At 32.2% G+C, this 23,570-nt stretch overlaps 2 protein-coding genes across 2 annotated transcripts; one reads left to right on the forward strand and one right to left on the reverse strand.

Moving 5' to 3' along the window:
* Positions 1-224: 224 nt before the first annotated feature.
* LOC134694219 (prolow-density lipoprotein receptor-related protein 1-like) lies at positions 225-8,929 on the reverse strand. The gene is made up of 3 exons (XM_063555216.1): positions 8,371-8,929; positions 1,454-1,539; positions 225-284 (listed from the first exon to the last, which is right to left on the reverse strand). Exons 1-3 carry the CDS (start codon positions 8,927-8,929, stop codon positions 225-227), a joined length of 705 nt encoding a protein of 234 aa, XP_063411286.1.
* A 12,102-nt stretch (positions 8,930-21,031) lies between these two features.
* LOC134694756 (uncharacterized) lies at positions 21,032-22,794 on the forward strand. The gene has a single exon (XM_063555808.1). The coding sequence runs from the start codon at positions 21,168-21,170 to the stop codon at positions 22,548-22,550; it is 1,383 nt and encodes a 460-aa protein (XP_063411878.1). The 5' UTR covers positions 21,032-21,167; the 3' UTR covers positions 22,551-22,794.
* Positions 22,795-23,570: the final 776 nt, after the last annotated feature.

Here is a 23,570-nt window from a genome sequence, read left to right on the forward strand (position 1 = left end):
ATGTTAGTAAAGAAACGTTAAAAAGTAACTAATATTAAACGTTTCTACAACGTATTATTTGTAACATAACCAAACTGAAACTTCCACACAACGTTAAAACAAAACGTTCCTAGAACGTTCAATTGTAACGTTTCATTTTAACGTTCTCACAACGTTCGTGTAACGTTAAGGTCCGAAATAACCTTACAGGAACCAATCCACAACGTTCTTTGAACGTTATGTGTTTAGTGGGCTGCCAGGCCATCTGGATTCTTCACATGTCTTGCATCATGCAATGTTTCAATCTGAAAGGTAAATAAACACATCATAGTAATATATCACTGTTTTCAAATGTCAAGGATACATTAAGATGTGGGTATCATTCCATGGTAAGAGAAACATTTGCCATGTTAAAGTTTCTTTTGTTTATCGGGAAAAGATGCATTTTCGACTGATTTTTATCATTCCAACTGATTTAATTTGAAAACGAGTTCATGGACCCCTATTTTTCAAAACGACAAATTGTTTCATTTTGCAGGGAGCTTATGTGAACTAAATTTTATAAAACTGTAAATAGAGGATTTTTTTTTAATTTTGATAAACATGGAGCAAAAAATTACGTTTTTTCCTAAAATCATGAATATTTGATAAATATGAGTTATTTCTGAATAAAAAATGCATATGTTTTTAGGATACTTATAAAATACAGAAATTGACGATTATTTAACAAAAAACAAATTGTGTTTATCTTTTATAACAAAAAAAATATGGCTTTCTTTAATTTCGAAAAAGAAATTGCGGCCGCAAATCTGAATTTTGAGCAAATATACAAAATTTCGACCTGATTTTACTCAAAAAGTAGCACATGAAGGTATATTTTTTATTACATATTTGATTTAATCAGGTAAAAAATAGCCTATATGCAAATTTTCATGAACTTGTAAATACAGGATCAAAACTGTATCGTATGCCCTTAAGGTGGTACCCAACACTTTCACTAAAATTAATTTGGCTCGTTTAATTTTTCTTAAAAGTTTGACAATGTATTTACTTAGACCCTTTAACAAAAATATAAAAATTTCATAATTTTAAAACCAACCGTTTTGTCAGAAAAATTACACTGGTTATATAGCAGTTTGACAAATGCCAATTTTGATCATTGAGAAGCTTGATATTCCCTTTACAACACAACGTAATTAAACGTTTGGCTGACTTTACAGAGTTATCTCCCTGTAGTGTTAGGTACCACCATGTATTAGAGGTTCGATGAAAAGACAATCTTCGAACATTTTTTCACCAATATTATGCGATATCTATACAAATGGGCACCTATTTTGAAAGAATTAATTCCCAAATAAAAAAGATAAATGCATAACTTTTCTATATCAATAAGTGCAACATGCCAAAGTTGAGTACAAAGATTTTCCAACACTTCAGAAAAAGAAGGAAAATGGACTTTGAACTTAAATCCTACCTCATTATCATCACTGCTTATTAAAGTCCAGTCGTCGTATCCAGCTGTTTTTACTGGTGATATTTGTCCAGTAAATTGTTTTGCTTCTAAAATCATAATCAACAGCTACAGCATTCTCTGTGTCAATGACAATTATTTTCTGATAACTGCCACTAAAGGACATATTCAGAATCTGGTTTCTGTTAGCAACTATTAAAAATGGCCGATTTTCATCTAAAAATAAATGAAGACAGATGATTATTATCAGAATATATGATCATGCAAGGTCATTCTGTGTAATACTGGGGATTAATTTATTTTCATGGGTATCAATTTTCATGGATTAAGGAAAAAAATTATTTTTATGAACATTTCATTGCATTGTTTTGCCAAAGTCTGCATACTAGACTAAAGCAAATTTCTACTTTGTCATACATTGAAATTTGTGGAATCAACAATACCCATGAAAATGAAAATTGATATACCATGACTAACAATGAATTAAAAGTATTAGCTTGATACCAAATTGCATGCAGTATGGTAAAGTCCGCAGGGTTCTAATAGCACAAAAACATCCGATCATTGTTTTCCCCACACATATGAGCTTTTATATGCCAATCTTTATTTATCTTAATAATGCATGAAATATGTAGTAAAAATTAATACTGACCAAGTACAAACTATACAAACTTGGGCTGGTGGGTCATTGGCAAAGTCTGAAGACTTCAATTTATACTGCCCAGTAATCAGTATGATGTTAAACTTACTGTTTAGAATTTTACATGTTTGTTTATCGGTTTCCAAAACATATACATTGTTAAAACTGGATACAGATTTTAGAATCGTGGGCTGATGGGCCTGTTGTCAAGCATGAAGATTTCAATTTCGTCTGCCCAGTATAAATGTTAAACTTACTGTTTAGAATTGTGGTTTAGAATTGTGAGCACGAGTATTCCTTCCTGCATTCATCTACATCTGTAAGGACAAAATAAGAAATTCTGAAGGTGGTTTATTACACTACAGGGAGATAACTCTGTAAAAATCAGCTGAACTTTTTAATCACATTTTATTGTTAAGGAAATATTAAGCTTCTCAATGATTAAATTTAGTGTTTTTGAAACTGCTATACATTCAATGAAGTGTGTGGTTCAAGTATCTTAAAATTTTAAAATTTGTTCAAAGGGTCAAAGTAAATATTTTGTCAATATTTTATGAAAACTAAACGTACCAAATTGATTTAAGTCTAGGTTATTAGTACCCCCCTTAAGCCTTGAGAATAGAAAAGTCAGTTATCCAATTCACACAACAGTTGATCAATAAAATATAGGTCACTGAGTGCAAGTACAAGGTTCATTAACAATAAATTGTCTAATCATAGTACTCAGTATTGAAATTATCCTGATGAGACCTGCCAGCTGGCTTTCTAAAAATGTTGACTAGTTTAAATATTATTATTTCAATTATATGTCAAAAATATTACAAATGTGATACCTTCGGGGACGAAACGTCCACTAGCAGTGGTGTAAATAATTATCAAAGGTACCAGGATTATAATTTAGTACGCCAGACGCGCGTTTCGTCTACATAAGACTCATCAGTGACGCTCATATCAAAATATCTATAAAGCCAAACAAGTACGAAGTTGAAGAGCATTGAGGATTCAAAATTCCAAAAGTTGTGCCAAATACCGCTAAGGTAATCTATGCCAGTATAAGAAAATCCTTAGTTTTTCAAAAAATTCAAAGTTTGGTAAACAAGAAATTTATGAAAAATGACCACATTATTGATATTCATGTCAACACTAAAACACTTAAGTGTTGACTACTGGGCTGGTGATACCCTCGGGACGAAACGTGCACCAGCAGTGGCATCGACCCAGTGGTGTAAATAGTTATCAAAGGTACCAGGATTATAATTTAGTACGACAAACGATAAAAAAGAAAATGAAAAAAACATGTTAATCATTTACATGGTGATAAGTTTATATATTAAACTCGCCACCACATTGATTGCGTGTTCTACCTTAATGAAGGAAGTTTGTATAAATAATAAACCTTTTTCCTATTTGTCAAACGATAATTGTTTATCTCTTTGCGTGTCGTCGTCTATCATATAATGGTCTTATATCTTTTTGTTCGTGTTTTAATGTCATTATATAAACGACAAGTAAAAACAAACAGATATCATACAAAGAAGTAAAGTATTTCAAATTTAACTTGATCGTCTTGTAAATTGTGGTGTAACACTTAAATCATGAGTAACTTTGATACTTGATACTTTCAGATACAAAAGCATTATTAAATACATTCATTTGAAATGCCGTATGGTTTTGTACAAATGAAGCGTTCATGTAATCTATGTTTGCCAATTGAATAACTGCGTTATTGTGCGTATCAGGTGTATTTGCTAATTAATTATATTTTAACTTCCTTACAGTTTAAAGTTACCAATATTAGTCTGTGTCATAAACAAAATGACTAAAATTTGTTCAAAGGGTCAAAGTAAATATTTTGTCAATATTTTACGAACCAAATTGATTTAAGTCTAGGTTTTTAGTACCCCCCTTAAGCCTTGAGAATAGAAAGGTCAGTTATCCAATTCACACAACAGTTGATCAATAAAATATAGGTCACTGAGTGCAAGTACAAGGTTCATTAACAATAAATTGTCTAATCATAGTACTCAGTATTGAAATTATCCTGATGAGGCCTGCCAGCTGGCTTTCTAAAAATGTTGACTAGCGTTTAAATATTATTATTTCAATTATAAGTCAAAAATATTACAAATGTGATACCTTCGGGGACGAAACGTCCACTAGCAGTGGTGTAAATAATTATCAAAGGTACCAGGATTATAATTTAGTACGCCAGACGCGCGTTTCGTCTACATAAGACTCATCAGTGACGCTCATATCAAAATATCTATAAAGCCAAACAAGTACGAAGTTGAAGAGCATTGAGGATTCAAAATTCCAAAAGTTGTGCCAAATACCGCTAAGGTAATCTATGCCAGTATAAGAAAATCCTTAGTTTTTCAAAAAATTCAAAGTTTGGTAAACAAGAAATTTATGAAAAATGACCACATTATTGATATTCATGTCAACACTAAAACACTTAAGTGTTGACTACTGGGCTGGTGATACCCTCGGGGACGAAACGTGCACCAGCAGTGGCATCGACCCAGTGGTGTAAATAGTTATCAAAGGTACCAGGATTATAATTTAGTACGACAAACGATAAAAAAGAAAATGAAAAAAAACATGTTAATCATTTACATGGTGATAAGTTTATATATTAAACTCGCCACCACATTGATTGCGTGTTCTACCTTAATGAAGGAAGTTTGTATAAATAATAAACCTTTTTCCTATTTGTCAAACGATAATTGTTTATCTCTTTGCGTGTCGTCGTCTATCATATAATGGTCTTTTTGTTCGTGTTTTAATGTCATTATATAAACGACAAGTAAAAACAAACAGATATCATACAAAGAAGTAAAGTATTTCAAATTTAACTTGATCGTCTTGTAAATTGTGGTGTAACACTTAAATCATGAGTAACTTTGATACTTGATACTTTCAGATACAAAAACATTATTAAATACATTCATTTGAAATGCCGTATGGTTTTGTACAAATGAAGCGTTGATGTAATCTATGTTTGCCAATTGAATAACTGCGTTATTGTGCGTATCAGGTGTATTTGCTAATTAATTATATTTTAACTTCCTTACAGTTTAAAGTTACCAATATTAGTCTGTGTCATAAACAAAATGACTAAAAGTGGCAATCGTAACATTTGGTAATTTTGTATATCGCAAGTTCGAACATATCAAAACTGATTAAATCCTACTAGATATTAGTATTGAAAGTACTTCATTTACAATCCGAAAAACGAGGTCTCAATTAAGTGTCGAAAACATGACTTCCATTTATTTTATAGTATAGTTATTAATAAGGATTTCGGGTTGCACAAACATATTATAGATGAAAGCTCATTCAATGATGTATGTTTTATGGGCACAGTTTTGAAATCGACAGATGTTCATAAAAAAAGTTTACTTAACATCGTTTCTGCCATGGTACAGTTATGCCGATTAAGCGGTCGTGTTTTGCAGTAATATATATTTTGATTTACACAACGATAAATATTCGACTATTGACTGCACTTTTTTTAACATCTTGATCTCTTCCTGTTATACGATGTGACTTACTTTTAATTTTTAAATGTAAATTTGGATAGAGATTCGGGCGAACTCACATTTAAGTCATTCGGTGTATTCCTAAAAAGGCAGTTCTTTTGATACAATAGGCAAAGACAAGTTACATGTGTATGTTGAAAAAGAGTTACCAAGCTAACATTTTATAATTATTCATATACACACAAATGTACACGATTATCAACTAATTGTGGTTTGTGTAAAAAAAAACATTCAAAATGAATATAAACATTCTTACATAGTTTACTGTTATATGTTCGACTCCTTTTTGCTTATTAAATAAAACTAATTTTAACTCCTTATTTAACTAATGACGTCTTATGCGGTATTTTAGATAAAACAACCGTCATTAAGTCATACCAAATTATGACAGTATGCAATTCTACTGAAGCTATTTGTTTTTAGACCTAAGTTTTATATGCCCGTTTGTTTTCATTGACTTCTATCCTGTCTACTGAATGCATTTTAAAAACACAGTTTTAAAATCACAATGTCTGTAATGTTAACCCTTTACAAGATTTGTGGTTATCTTTTTATCTACAAGCAACCTATGTGTTTTTTTAACTTAGTGTATGTTACACAATTGAGGCTATGCTTACATGAACAGATATTTAAATTCTGACTAAACTTCCGTGAGCTAAAAAAAACCAACTTAATGTCCATGTTAAAAAAACAAACGTACCTTCCCTGCTAAAAGAAAATCAACTAAACTTCCGTGAATATTAGTTTTAAATATGTTGTTACATTTGTGACAGAAGAAACTTGAGTGTTGCACATTAATTTTTACGAATGATTACGTGATATTCCTTGGGATAAGGGTCGGCGAAATACGTCGTAGTGTGTAGATGTAAGTATTTTATTAGAACAAAAATATTCTTACATATATTGGCGAAGTATGTATTGTTAAGAAGCAAGCAATCGATACATGTTTATTCTAATATGATGACCTACATGTATGTATCGTTTTCCTGTATAACTACTTTCAGTGTAGACGCTTACATGTATATACATAAAATTGGCGGCTCCGCGTTACTCCCTTCTTATTTATACGACCAGGTCAACTAAATTTTGAGCAGTTAATCCTATGTTTTACGTAAGCCAAGCTTAGAATACAATACAGTTATCTCTATTCTGATGCAAAATAAACAAATCGGTCTACTTCAGTTATTACTTCGATGTAAAAAGTCATTAAACGAATATTCCGCGAAATTATGTTATTTTCCTTCATGTCCTTGGCAACTAAACAAGGTGACGTTAAAGGTATGCACCCGGTTTCAAATGTAAACAACGGGCATTTAAAAGACTTCGTGTAGGCCCCAGACCTTAATAAAATAACACAAAAAAGAACAAATTTAAGTGAAGAATATTTTTTTACATTTATAATTGAATGATAGTATATCATTAATTCATTATATGTGGGATAAACAAGAACAGCCGAAACATCATAGTGTGTATAGGGTTTTCACAGTTGACAAAATTAAGGAATTTGTCCTATATTAACCCATTTCCCTGACGTCAGTCTATTGTTCTAACAGTGGATTATTTTTCTAGAATCCACTGACCACCTAACTTAAGATAACTTATAGTATACCTTCAAACTTTTAACTTACGATATGTTTATCTCTCACAAACGAGTGACTAATGAAAGGTTCGAACTCGCGCGTATTTTCGTCAGTAAAGTCTGTAGTCTATGCATGATACCACAAAACCACGAGTGCTGATATACATTATTATTTAAATATCACTCTTATAGCGTATACCTGTCCATGCATGTAAATAAACTGTATTTCTGTCTTTTTGTTATCTAATAGAGTATATTAACACTGGTGACTATTAAATCAAGGAATACATATTACTTATTGGTACAATTCCTTGATAAAATAAATATCCATGTACATATTACACTTATCACTTTTAACGTACAAGGCCTATCCCTTTTCATCAGAGCAAATCATTATTAAAGTCGCTCGTTGATTATCGTTTACGAATCCACTTCTGCTTATCAATTCTCTACTACAGAATGGATATAATTCCTAACACAGCCGTGATTTGGTTTTTTTTTTAAGTGTGGTATTCATATTGATATTTTCCCCGAGCGATAGCAAAACCTATGGGTAAATGAAAACAAAAGTTGTTTGTCTTTGAAATGGTAATACGTATCTTTTTTACATAGATGATTTTCTTCAATATAATGATGTTTTTATATCTATCAAGGCAATCTCTTTAAAAGGTTGTTTGCAAATCGAACAAAACCCTTATAAATAGTTGTTTATCTACTCCAGTGAAAAGGAAACAACAGCCATGTGTAAAATGACCCAAATGTCCAATAAAAAATACATGAAGTATTCAGTATTTCATTAATTTTCTTAAATGTTTTGTTACTCAAGAATAATTTTTATTGGCGGATCCAGGCGGGTTCCAGGGGTTGAGCTCCCCCTTTACTCTGGGTTGGGACCCCCCCCCCTTTTTAAAATGGCTGGATCTGCCCCTGCTTTTACATGATGATTTAGTCAATAGTCAGTTCTTCTGTACTGACATGATAACAATATCTTTTCTTTTTACCCCACCTTGCATAAAATAAAACTGATTATTCCCTATAATTATTTCTGCCTATCTTTTCTAAATAACCATACATCAATTTTCAATAGAAGTAACTTCTGACTCCCCTTCCCAGCACTTACCCCAATCATAGAGTCAATTATAGAACAGCCTATTTTTACCTTTTGTCTGTCTCATTTTATGATAGACCTGTATATCCATAGGCCTGTGTGATGTTTTAACAATCGTTGTACGATTTTCTCCAGAAAACTTGTGAGCTCTGTTAATACTCTTCGATTCCCAATCGGTCCAAAATATGTAGTCCATGAATGTCGTTAGAGCGAAGGTATGCGGCAAGTTTTTATTGATCACGACAAACTGGTTGCTGCCATCAAGATCTGCCATACTAATATAATCCAAACTTGCATCAGACCAGAATATTTTCTCCGTCACATAATCAATCGTTAATCCATTCGGCCATGCAAGGTTCTGGGTAATAATACGTTCAATATGGGTTCCGTCCATGTGTGCTCTAGATATGTGTGGCTGGTCCCCCCAATCTGTGTAGAATAAGTATCCTCGTAACGGGTGCACCTCTAGACCTCGTGGTTCTTGTAATCCATCTTCTATAAGGATTTTACGATAGCTGCCGTCCAGACGAGACACTTCTATTGTATCAGCAATCTTGTTACACCAGAATAAATTTTGTCCTATCCACGGGCCAGTCCACTGCCAGGCCATCTGGATTCTTCACATGTCTTGCATCATGCAATGTTTCAATCTGAAAGGTAAATAAACACATCATAGTAATATATCACTGTTTTCAAATGTCAAGGATACATTATGATGTGGGTATCATTCCATGGTAAGAGAAACATTTGCCATGTTAAAGTTTCTTTTGTTTATGTCTTAAGGGCATACGATACAGTTTTGATCCTGTATTTACTAGTTCACGAAAATTTGCATATAGGCTATTTTTTACCTGATTAAAATCAAATATGTAATAAAAAATATACCTTCATGTGCTACTTTTTTAGTAAAATGAGGTCGAAATTTTGTATATTTGCTCGAAATTCAGATTTGTGGCCGTAATTTCTTTTTCGAAAGAAAGACATAACTTTTTTGTTCTAAAAGATAAAAACAAATTGTTTTTTTGTTAAATAATCGTTAATTTCTGTATTTTATAAATATCTTTAAAAAATATGCAATTCTTTATTCAGAAATAACTCATTTTTATCAAATGTTCATGAATTGAGAAAAAAACGTAATTTTTTACTGCATTTTTATCACAATTTAAAAAAATCCTCTATTTACAGTTTTATAAAATTTGGGTCACATAATCTCCCTGCAAAATGAAACCAAATGCCGTTTCAAAAAATAGGGGTCCATGAACTTGTTTTCAAATTAAATCAGTTTAAATGATAAAAATCTGTCGAAAAATGCGTCTTTTCCCGATATGTTACAGTTTGACGTCGCCAAAATAACAAATTACGTTAGCAACGTCATTACCTTCCCTGTAACTGTATCGTATGCCCTTAACCTGTAACTGTATCGTATGCCCTTAAGGGCATACGATACAGTTACAGGGGAGGTAATGACGTTGCTAACGTAAAATGTTATTTTCGCGACGTCAATTAAACTGTGACATATCGGGAAAAGATGCATTTTTCGACTGATTTTAATCATTCCAACTGATTTAAATTGAAAACGAGTTCATGGACCACTATTTTTCAATACGACAAATTGTTTCATTTTGCAGGGAGCTTATGTGAACTAAATTTTATAAAACTGTAAATAGAGGATTTTTTTAAATTTTGATAAACATGGAGCAAAAAATTACGTTTTTTCCTAAAATCATGAATATTTGATAAATATGAGTTATTTCTGAATAAAAAATGCATATGTTTTTAGGATACTTATAAAATACAGAAATTGACGATTATTTAACAAAAAACAAATTGTGTTTATCTTTTATAACAAAAAAAATATGGCTTTCTTTCGAAAAAGAAATTACGGCCGCAAATCTGAATTTTGAGCAAATATACAAAATTTCGACCTGATTTTACTCAAAAAGTAGCACATGAAGGTATATTTTTTATTACATATTTGATTTAATCAGGTAAAAAATAGCCTATATGCAAATTTTCATGAACTTGTAAATACAGGATCAAAACTGTATCGTATGCCCTTAAGGTGGTACCCAACACTTTCACTAAAATTAATTTGGCTCGTTTAATTTTTCTTAAAAGTTTGACAATGTATTTACTTAGACCCTTTAACAAAAATATAAAAATTTCATAATTTTTAAACCAACCGTTTTGTCAGAAAAATTACACTGGTTATATAGCAGTTTGACAAATGCCAATTTTGATCATTGAGAAGCTTGATATTCCCTTTACAACACAACGTAATTTAAACGTTTGGCTGACTTTACAGAGTTATCTCCCTGTAGTGTTAGGTACCACCATGTATTAGAGGTTCGATGAAAAGACAATCTTCGAACATTTTTTCACCAATATTATGCGATTTCTATACAAATGGGCACCTATTTTGAAAGAATTCATCCCCAAATAAAAAAGATAAATGCATAACTTTTCTATATCAATAAGTTCAACAAGCCAAAGTTGAGTACAAAGATTTTCCAACACTTCAGAAATAGAAGGAAAATGGACTTTGAACTTAAATCCTACCTCATTATCATCACTGCTTATTAAAGTCCAGTCGTCGTATCCAGCTGTTTTTACTGGTGATATCTGTCCAGTAAATTGTTTTGCTTCTAAAATCATAATCAACAGCTACAGCATTCTCTTTGTCACTGACAATTATTTTCTGATAACTGCCACTAAAGGACATATTCAGAATCTGGTTTCTGTTAGCAACTATTAAAAATGGCCGATTTTCATCTAAAAATAAATGAAGACAGATGATTATTATCAGAATATATGATCATGCAAGGTCATTCTGTGTAATACTGGGGATTAATTTATTTTCATGGGTATCAATTTTCATGGATTAAGGAAAAAAATTATTTTTATGAACATTTCATTGCATTGTTTTGCCAAAGTCTGCATACTAGACTAAAGCAAATTTCTACTTTGTCATACATTGAAATTTGTGGAATCACCAATACCCATGAAAATGAAAATTGATATACCATGACTAACAATGAATTAAAAGTATTAGCTTGATACCAAATTGCATGCAGTATGGTAAAGTCCGCAGGGTTCTAATAGCACAAAAACATCCGATCATTGTTTTCCCCACACATATGAGCTTTTATATGCCAATCTTTATTTATCTTAATAATGCATGAAATATGTAGTAAAAATTAATACTGACCAAGTACAAACTATACAAACTTGGGCTGGTGGGTCATTGGCAAAGTCTGAAGACTTCAATTTATACTGCCCAGTAATCAGTATGATGTTAAACTTACTGTTTAGAATTTTACATGTTTGTTTATCGGTTTCCAAAACATATACATTGTTAAAACTGGATACAGATTTTAGAATCGTGGGCTGATGGGCCTGTTGTCAAGCATGAAGATTTCAATTTCGTCTGCCCAGTATAAATGTTAAACTTACTGTTTAGAATTGTGGTTTAGAATTGTGAGCACGAGTATTCCTTCCTGCATTCATCTACATCTGTAAGGACAAAATAAGAAATTCTGAAGGTGGTTTATTACACTACAGGGAGATAACTCTGTAAAAATCAGCTGAACTTTTTAATCACATTTTATTGTTAAGGAAATATTAAGCTTCTCAATGATTAAATTTAGTGTTTTTGAAACTGCTATACATTCAATGAAGTGTGTGGTTCAAGTATCTTAAAATTTTAAAATTTGTTCAAAGGGTCAAAGTAAATATTTTGTCAATATTTTATGAAAACTAAACGTACCAAATTGATTTAAGTCTAGGTTATTAGTACCCCCCTTAAGCCTTGAGAATAGAAAAGTCAGTTATCCAATTCACACAACAGTTGATCAATAAAATATAGGTCACTGAGTGCAAGTACAAGGTTCATTAACAATAAATTGTCTAATCATAGTACTCAGTATTGAAATTATCCTGATGAGACCTGCCAGCTGGCTTTCTAAAAATGTTGACTAGTTTAAATATTATTATTTCAATTATATGTCAAAAATATTACAAATGTGATACCTTCGGGGACGAAACGTCCACTAGCAGTGGTGTAAATAATTATCAAAGGTACCAGGATTATAATTTAGTACGCCAGACGCGCGTTTCGTCTACATAAGACTCATCAGTGACGCTCATATCAAAATATCTATAAAGCCAAACAAGTACGAAGTTGAAGAGCATTGAGGATTCAAAATTCCAAAAGTTGTGCCAAATACCGCTAAGGTAATCTATGCCAGTATAAGAAAATCCTTAGTTTTTCAAAAAATTCAAAGTTTGGTAAACAAGAAATTTATGAAAAATGACCACATTATTGATATTCATGTCAACACTAAAACACTTAAGTGTTGACTACTGGGCTGGTGATACCCTCGGGACGAAACGTGCACCAGCAGTGGCATCGACCCAGTGGTGTAAATAGTTATCAAAGGTACCAGGATTATAATTTAGTACGACAAACGATAAAAAAGAAAATGAAAAAAACATGTTAATCATTTACATGGTGATAAGTTTATATATTAAACTCGCCACCACATTGATTGCGTGTTCTACCTTAATGAAGGAAGTTTGTATAAATAATAAACCTTTTTCCTATTTGTCAAACGATAATTGTTTATCTCTTTGCGTGTCGTCGTCTATCATATAATGGTCTTATATCTTTTTGTTCGTGTTTTAATGTCATTATATAAACTACAAGTAAAAACAAACAGATATCATACAAAGAAGTAAAGTATTTCAAATTTAACTTGATCGTCTTGTAAATTGTGGTGTAACACTTAAATCATGAGTAACTTTGATACTTGATACTTTCAGATACAAAAGCATTATTAAATACATTCATTTGAAATGCCGTATGGTTTTGTACAAATGAAGCGTTGATGTAATCTATGTTTGCCAATTGAATAACTGCGTTATTGTGCGTATCAGGTGTATTTGCTAATTAATTATATTTTAACTTCCTTACAGTTTAAAGTTACCAATATTAGTCTGTGTCATAAACAAAATGACTAAAAGTGGCAATCGTAACATTTGATAATTTTGTATATCGCAAGTTCGAACATATCAAAACTGATTAAATCCTACTAGATATTAGTATTGAAAGTACTTCATTTACAATCCGAAAAACGAGGTCTCAATTAAGTGTCGATAACATGACTTCCATTTATTTTATAGTATAGTTATTAATAAGGATTTCGGGTTGCACAAACATATTATAGATGAAACCTCATTCAATGATGTATGTTTTATGGGCACAGTTTTGAAATCGACAGATGTTCATAAAAAAAGTTTACTTAACATCGTTTCTGCCATGGTACAGTTATGCCGATTAAGCGGTCGTATTTTGCAGTAATATATATTTTGATTAACACAACGATAAATATTCGACTATTGACTGCACTTTTTTTAACATCTTGATCTCTTCCTGTTATACGATGTGACTTACTTTTAATTTTTAAATGTAAATTTGGATAGAGATTCGGGCGAACTCACATTTAAGTCATTCGGTGTATTCCTAAAAAGGCTTTTGATACAATAGGCAAAGACAAGTTACATGTGTATGTTGAAAAAGAGTTACCAAGCTAACATTTTATAATTATTCATATACACACAAATGTACACGATTATCAACTAATTGTGGTTTGTGTAAAAAAAAAACATTCAAAATGAATATAAACATTCTTACATAGTTTACTGTTATATGTTCGACTCCTTTTTGCTTATTAAATAAAACTAATTTTAACTCCTTATTTAACTAATGACGTCTTATGCGGTATTTTAGATAAAACAACCGTCATTAAGTCATACCAAATTATGACAGTGTGCAATTCTACTGAAGCTATTTGTTTTTAGACCTAAGTTTTATATGCCCGTTTGTTTTCATTGACTTCTATCCTGTCTACTGAATGCATTTTAAAAACACAGTTTTAAAATCACAATGTCTTTAATGTTAACCCTTTACAAGATTTGTGGTTATCTTTTTATCTACAAGCAACCTATGTGGTTTTTTTTAACTTAGTGTATGTTACACAATTGAGGCTATGCTTACATGAACAGATATTTAAATTCTGACTAAACTTCCGTGAGCTAAAAAAAACCAACTTAATGTCCATGTTAAAAAAACAAACGTACCTTCCCTGCTAAAAGAAAATCAACTAAACTTCCGTGAATATTAGTTTTAAATATGTTGTTACATTTGTGACAGAAGAAACTTGAGTGTTGCACATTAATTTTTACGAATGATTACGTGATATTCCTTGGGATAAGGGTCGGCGAAATACGTCGTAGTGTGTAGATGTAAGTATTTTATTAGAACAAAAATATTCTTACATATATTGGCGAAGTATGTATTGTTAAGAAGCAAGCAATCGATACATGTTTATTCTAATATGATGACCTACATGTATGTATCGTTTCCCTGTATAACTACTTTCAGTGTAGACGCTTACATGTATATACATAAAATTGGCGGCTCCGCTTTACTCCCTTCTTATCTATACGACCAGGTCAACTACATTTTGAGCAGTTAATCCTATGTTTTACGTAAGCCAAGCTTAGAATACAATACAGTTATCTCTATTCTGATGCAAAATAAACTAATCGGTCTACTTCAGTTATTACTTCGATGTAAAAAGTCATTAAACGAATATTCCGCGAAATTATGTTATTTTCCTTCATGTCCTTTGCAACTAAACAAGGTGACGTTAAAGGTATGCATCCGGTTTCAAATGTAAACAACGGGCATTTAAAAGACTTCGTGTAGGCCCCGGAATTTAATAAAATAACACAAAAAAGAACAAATTTAAGTGAAGAATATTTTTTTACATTTATAATTGAATGATAGTATATCATTAATTCATTATATGTGGGATAAACAAGAACAGCCGAAACATCATAGTGTGTATAGGGTTTTCACAGTTGACAAAATTAAGGAATTTGACCTATATTAACCCATTTCCCTGACGTCAGTCTATTGTTCTAACAGTGGATTATTTTTCTAGAATCCACTGACCACCTAACTTAAGATAACTTATAGTATATCTTCAAACTTTTAACTTACGATATGTTTATTTCTCACAAACGAGTGACTAATGAAAGGTTCGAACTCGCGCGTATTTTCGTCAGTAAAGTCTGTAGTCTATGCATGATACCACAAAACCACGAGTGCTGATATACATTATTATTTAAATATCACTCTTATAGCGTATACCTGTCCATGCATGTAAATAAACTGTATTTCTGTCTTTTTGTTATCTAATAGAGTATATTAACACTGGTGACTATTAAATCAAGGAATAAATATTACTTATTGGTACAATTCCTTGATCAAATAAATATCCATGTACATATTACACTTATCCCTTTTAACGTACAAGGCCTATCTCTTTTCATCAGAGCAAATCATTATTAAAGTCGCTCGTTGATTATCGTTTACGAACCCACTTCTGCTTATCAATTCTCTACTACAGAATGGATATAATTCCTAACACAGCCGTGATTTGGTTTTTTTTAAGTGTGGTATTTATATTGATATTTTCCCCGAGCGATAGCAAAACCTATGGGTAAATGAAAACAAATGTTGTTTGTCTTTGAAATGGTAATACGTATCTTGTTTACATAGATGATTTTCTTCAATATAATGATGTTTTTATATCTATCAAGGCGATCTCTTTAAAAGGTTGTTTGCAAATCGAACAAAACCCTTATAAATGGGTTTTTTATCTACTCCAGTGAAAAGGAAACAACAGTCATGTGTTAGCTGATGTTTTCCCTTAAATCCAAAACAAGTCAATTTCCTTACAAATTTGTTTTCGCTTTTTTGCATGTTCATGTCATTTTCCTTACTGCGTATTGTTTTTAATGTACTTAATTTGTTTTTGATGATAGTTTTATTTTCATTTTCATATTAAATATTGTACTGTTATATCTGCTTTTTATTTTCTGTATTCTATGTGGTATCATAGTTTTACGTTTGCAGTTGTATTTACTAGTTATATAAGTAATGTCGTATTGATAAGACGGTATCGTCTAACTTAAGTCAACTGGTATTTAAACAGATATATGTGCATGTTGATGTAGTGCTGGATCTGCTTACCCTTCCGGAGCACCTGAGATCACCCCTAGTTTTTGGTGGGGTTCGTGTTGTTTATTCTACTGTACTACTGTTTGTCTGTTTGTCTTTTTCATTTTAAGCCATGGCGTTGTAAGTTTATTTTAGATCTATGAGTTTGACTGTCCGTTTGGTATCTTTCGTCCCTCTTTTGAAAGAGTACATAACACTGTGATGCTTCGTTCACACGTACATTTAATTCGAATCAAAGCAAGAAGTTGTAAAACTATGTACTAGTATTTAGGCCATGAGTAATCATGCAAGAAGTTGTAAAACTGTGCATTTGAATTAAAGCCATGCATAATCATGCAAGCAGTTGTAAAACTGTGCACTTGAATAAAAGCCATGCATAATCATGCAAGAAGTTGTAAAACCGTGCACTTGAAATAAAGCCATGCATAATCATGCAAGGAGTTGCAAAACTGTGCACTTGAATTTCAATAATTTTGCCATGTTTGCTAAAATTAATCTTGTAATACTATGCATGCAGCATTTTTCTAATTGTGCTGGGAACTTATAAAACTGGCTGAATTGTTCATGCCCGATTATTCTGATTATTGTCTTTTTGGGCATGCCCAGTTCTACAATTATCTGTACGCATTATTCAATTTGAAAGGCGTTTTCATTTACGAATTGGTTAATATTCGCATTAGAATTTGAATTAAACTGTAGTGTGGACACTTTATAAATTGAAGTTCGAATTAAATCAAAACTAATTAATTAAAATGTCATTTCAATCGTCAAATGATAGCTTATAGTACGCTGATTCCAAAAGTTCCAAAATATTTTTTAAAATAATGGAGATAAATTGTAACTTCCGGTTTGAAAAATGTAACTTCCGATACTATTTGAAGATTTACTTGACACTGATTCCAATAATACATATGGGGTAAAAGCAGAGGTCAAAATAAGCTATGACCCTGAGATTAATGGCACGGTCATAAGCAAAGAACCTCAAATCAAAATACCATAGGTCTTAATTATATTTGGTTAATGAGTTATATCACCATACGCGTATTTTTAAGTACAAGAAGGGAGAAAACTCCCTTTTACGTTCAACGTACCCTTGCACTAAAAATTTACGTGTTCAACTATCAATTTAGTAAAAATAATGTATCGATATCTGATACGGTTTTTGAAAATAAGTGAAAATAGGTGAAAATCAAAATTTAGAATATGACCTTGACCTTTGACCTTGACCTTATTTTATTTTTGTATAGACCAAGGGACTTAAACCAAAAGATTCTAGGTCTCTATCAATTATAGTTTACAAGATAGAAATGCATATCACTTATATCAAATGCATAAGGGGTATAACTCTCATATGGGTAGTTTATATTGCTTCGGTCAAAATGGGACAATTCATGAGACGGATATAACGAGCAATTTTATAAAATAAGTTTGTCGCTTTCATTAACAGCTACGGAGGTTATGTAGTTACAAGGAAAACAGTGTTCGTGGAAATAACTCCGACAAAAAAGTTTAAGTTGATATTTGATACATTTTTTTCCAAATTGATTATTTAGGTTTTCGGTGAAGACGACATTTGTATGTTTACAGTTGTTATGTTAATGTGCAATGTTATTTGTCAACTTATGAACATTTATTTAGGTTACTAAAGGATCTTTGTAGAGTCCCCTGTCATCAATTCTAATCTTTTTAGATGCGTTGCAGCACATACTACAGGAAATCGAACAAACTTAGAAGTTTTTGCAAGGAATTAAATCAAAATTTTATAATTATAAGGAGTCAAAACAGATAAAAGAAAATGTAGCTGATGGCTGCAAAATTTAATTATTTTTTTGCTTTCTGAAAGTTTATTCTCTTTCATGCAGAAAGAGCAAGAGCCATTACAGCATATGACAAGTAAATTTGCAGATATGTCAGTCATACAAACATTGGTACACGATTTCATATTACATTCAATTATTTATAGTCTAAGAGTAGTAAAGCCATTTTCAATTAATATTTTATAGTGCGTCTTTTCTGTTTGTAATGTTATACTGCTGTATCAGGTTTGGGTTAAGGTTGGTGCCTGTTAAATCGTTCAAACCCGCTGCATATATTATATGCACCTGTCCTAAGTCAGGAAAAGTGCTTCACGTTTGTTGGTATGTTTGATAAATGTTTCTCTTTTTGTAAAATAGATTAGACCGTTGGTTTTCCTGTTTGAATTGTGATAAAATGGTCATATTGGGGCCCTTTATAGCTCTCTCTTATGCTCATTTTATTCTTATTCGGTTTTGCTGCTGCTGCTGCTGCTTAGGGATAGTTATGATTTTGCTGTTGCTGCTTTTAAGGATCAGATAAAAGTAAATCACATTCAAACTCATTGCATGATATTTTTTTTTCTATATTTATATGTTTATGAATTTAAAGAAAAATCAAAAGGGCTGAATGCTCTATAATTTGCCCAATAGCTGTTCCCGGTTATTATTTTTTAGTTGCTCACAGCTGCTCTGAGATTTTTCAAACTGTTTACAGCAACTGTTTTTATTTTTACATCTGCTCACAGCTGTTGTCAATATTTTCAAGTTGCAGGAGCATTGAAAACAGTTTATTAAAAAAACCTTAATATGAGTATTTTAAGCAGCAGCAACAACAACAACACTCTATCCTCAAGTAGCGACAGCAACAAAACACTCACAAGAAGGAAGTGAGCACAAAAAGCTGTAGGGGAAGTAACAGCATTACATGGAAACACCTTGTATATGGCTCTGAAACAACAGCAGCAGCGATAATACTTTAAAGTGTGAATTGCGAACTACTACACTAGGCCGATATTTAATAACACAACTTGAAAACGTCACAGAAAGCACACAAATTGGATTTTAACCTATCAATATAAATAAAAAGATGTGGTGTGAGTTCCAATGAGACAATTCTCCATCCTAGTCCAGTCCATTTATGGATTTGAAAACACGGACCTTACAGAAAGCACCCCAACCCGTAAAACCCTGTCTCGTGGTTGTACCGTTATAACTTAACTCCCAACATTGATCGATTCCGTTCCGGAACTACTTTAATTTATTTAATCCATTTAGGGTGCAATCAACAGTTTTTTTCTATGACGTCATGTTTTGAGGGAACATGCATATGTGACCCTTACTGGTGGACTGATTAATAAAGATACTTGTATAAAACTAGATATCACTGGAATCAGAATGTTCTCTAGTTTATAATGAAATAAAAATAATGTGTACTTTTAATTTATTATAAAAATTTCATCCAATGAACATGGGGGAAAAAAGGTATAATTTTAACATAAAAAACTTGAAATCAGGTCATGTGCACACCCATGAAGACATGATCCATGCACATTTTTCATAATCAAAACTGTATGAATTTTGTAGGTTTTTACCTGGCCTTTCAAAAAAATCTTGTTTCAGGGTACGGTCGCCTGCTCCGAAAAGAGCTACAGTGGCTGCAAATAGGTTTTCAATTTTCACTGCTTAAAAAACAGACTGTTTACAGTGTTGTCTCCCCTCGAAACATGTATATTTAATATAATTTTTAAAATTATTTCAATCATTCAACCTGTTTTAATTGAAAGCTTATTAACTAATTTTAACAATCAAATACAAAAAACATGATACTTTTTCACCAAGTAAGTAAATAAACAGGGGTTTCCCTCCATGGTTATTTTTAGTCGGGGAATAACCCCTAGTTTTTAGTACGAAACTGTTTATAGCACCCTTAGTGAGGAGTACCATGTTGATCTGAGCTGGAACTGCCAGTGATTTTGCATTGTGACCCAAGATGAAAAAAAACAAACCTAGAACTATTACTATACACATCTACCCATCCGAGAAGTTCAAAAACCAAAAAGGCGGAAAGATGCTGGGACTCCTAGTCGGCACTTAATGGACGATAAAGAAACTAACCTCGGCTGTATAACGTAATCCAACATTGAAGTACTCTTTTTTTTTTAAATCGATCGTCTCACAGATAAGATGATTTTTTTTTTACAGATTCAATTTAGTTTCGTAAAATTTTGCAAAATTCTGAAGCGCAAATTCAATGCATGATTTCTCGAGAGACCTCCTTTTGAAATTATATGATGCGGTTAGTATTCCTATCTTGGTAGACCAGTTGCCGTATCACAATGTAAGGGGTATATACATATCAGTTAATGTCATACATCCAAGGTTTTAAGGAGCTACCATTTGATTTTTATGGGGGGGGGGGGGGGCACGATAAAAAAATGTGTCCTGCATTTTTTTTAGTTGTAATCTTTGTCCTGCATTTTTATTTCTCACTATAATTGGTCCTGTCTATTTTGTCCATGTGCTCATCCTGCCTTTTATTCAATCGAAACTCATGTCCTTCCTTTTTTAAATCAAATTTCTGTCCTGCCTTTTTGAAATTTCATCCTACCCCCCCCCCCCTCCCCCACACACATAAATCAAATGGTAGATCCCTTATTAAGGTAGCACTACAGTCTAACAATGATTTTTTGAAGATATTTTTTTTATCACATAATTTTGAAGTAAATATCATTCTGCACAGTTTGTAAAAATCACAAAGTCATTATCATATCACAATAGGGAGTAAATTGATAATTAACTTATGTAAATAAAAGCACATGGTAATTAATCTAAATATATGATCATTTGGGAGGAGCTTGTATGTCAATCATCTGTTGATACCAGTGTCCAGCTGTTAATCCCTGACCACAAGATAAATAGTTTGATCTTATCTAATTTATTGCAACAAAAGTAATTTATATAATATGGAAGTAAATGGAGAAATGGAAAAAAATATGAAAAGGAAAAAAAATAAAAGGAAAAAATCTTCCAAAAAGAAAAAAACTATGGATATGAGTGTAAAAGTGTCTTTAAAATCCTCTGACAAAGGTTCTTACTACAACCAAGAAGAGTATGCTTCTGAATCTGACACCACCAACAGTGACAGCAGTCTTTATTCCAGAGAAAATAATCTAAATAGTAGTGTTTCTTTTCTGAAACTTACATCACCTTTTGAGCAGTCATTTGAAGTCGAAGACATTGCTGCTGCTTCTTCTGTTGCTGCTGCTGATACATGTGATAATAATGATGATGAGAGTGACAAAGAAATGAACATAACATGGGAAGTGAATTCCAACAATGACAACATTTCTGACTCTGATATGTCTAGTGACGATCAAGAGGATGTAAGTGTAACTGGTCGTGCATTAATACAGTTGAAGATTTTGCAGAAAAAAATTAGCCAGGCTGCTATTTGTAGTACTTGTAAAACTGGTGAATTAAATGTTATTGATGCGAGTGAAATCAACAAAAGTGGACTTTGCTTGAAATTAGCATTTAGATGTAATGAGTGTCATTCAAATACAGTGTTTGATACTGATAAAAAGGGAAACTTTGAATTTAGTAAAATACACAATGTGAACCGTCTTTCAGTTTTAGCAATGCGCATGATGGGAAAATCTAGAAATGCACTTCTAAAATTTTGTTCCATACTTGATCTACCAAGTCCAGTAAATTATGGGCCCTACAAAAAGCATACGGAGACATGGAAAGAAATTGCTACTGAAATCATAGAGGAAAATCTGTCTGAAGCAGCGGAGGAAATTCAGCAATTGAAAAGAAATTCCGGTTGGGATGGAGAGGGAGCATGCAAATGTTCCGTTTCTGTCGATGGATCATGGGCACATGTAGGATATAGTTCTAGATTCGGCTTTGTAAGTGTTATATCTGTTGACACAGGAAAGGTGTTAGATTATGTGACATTATCAAATGAATGCAAGGCTTGTAAGAAATGGGAAAGAGAAGGAAAAACTCATACTAGGGATTTTTTGCAATGGTTTGTTGAACATGAGAAAGATTGCACATTGAATCATGATGGGTCAGCTAAGACAATGGAGGCACAAGGTGCTGTAATACTTTTCCGTCGCTCAGAAGAAAAGCACAGTCTTCAATATACAACATATGTCGGTGATGGTGACAGTTCAGCCTATGGAAATGTAGTAGATTCTAGACCGTATGGCCCTAACATAATTTTTGCAAAAGAGGACTGTGTTGGACATATACAAGGGCGAATGGGCAAACACCTAAGGCGCCTTGTTGATCAGTATAAAGGTACGGTACAGTACATTGTATTACCCTCTCCCTTTTAATCATCAAAATCTAAAGTTGCAAGTATAGGATTTCAGTTTGACAAATTATAAAGAGATAAACTATCTTGTATATCACAGTAGGGAACTGTATGAACATCTATGCTAATTACGCCCTTATCATCATGAACAAACAAAACCTAACTGACCAGATAATTGATAACTGATAACGAATAATAAATGCAAGTATTATATTGTCAACTTATTTCATTCATTTTTTGGTTTAAATGATTGCTATATTATGCAAAGGAAAAGTATACACTAATATACTTTTGTAGCCATCATTGTGCACATTTTATTTTTGTTTTTTGCATATTTTGATAGACTTATAAATTGCTCTTGTTCTGAATAAATATAATTAACTAAAGTTTTGAATATTATATTCATTCAATTTTTAGTCAATTCATTGCATTATGGATTAAATTTAAATATGTACTGTAAATTTCAATTGTCAATATGCAACATGTTTAGATCAAGAAATCACAGACTCATACATTTCCCTAAAATCATTTATTTAGTAATGACATTTTATTCAAATTTTAATGTTTCAGGAAGAAAACTTGAAGATGGAAAGCAACTTACAGGCAAAGGTCGACTTACAAACAAATTAATGAACAGTTTCCAAACCTTTTACGGGATGGCAATCAGAAACAACAAGGGTAATGTCAATGCAATGAGACAAAATGTAATGGCCATATTATTTCATTATGCCAGCACATCAGAAAAGCCTATGCATCACTTTTGTCCTGAAGGGAATACTTCTTGGTGTAAATGGCAAGTTGACAAAGACTGTGGATCATCAACCTACCGACCCCTAAAAAATCCATTATCTGAAGTTGTAGTCCAAATACTAAAACCAGTTTTCGAAAAGCTGTCTGATGAAAAACTGCTTACCGGCGCTGAGAAATGTTTGACTCAAAATCAAAACGAATCACTTCATCATGTTATATGGAGCTATTTGCCAAAAGGAGAATATCATAGTGCAGGAGAAATTCAGCTTGGGACAGCACTAGCCGTGGGACA

Source organism: Mytilus trossulus, chromosome 13, assembly GCF_036588685.1.
Source record: "Mytilus trossulus isolate FHL-02 chromosome 13, PNRI_Mtr1.1.1.hap1, whole genome shotgun sequence".
Lineage (NCBI taxonomy): Eukaryota > Metazoa > Mollusca > Bivalvia > Mytilida > Mytilidae > Mytilus > Mytilus trossulus.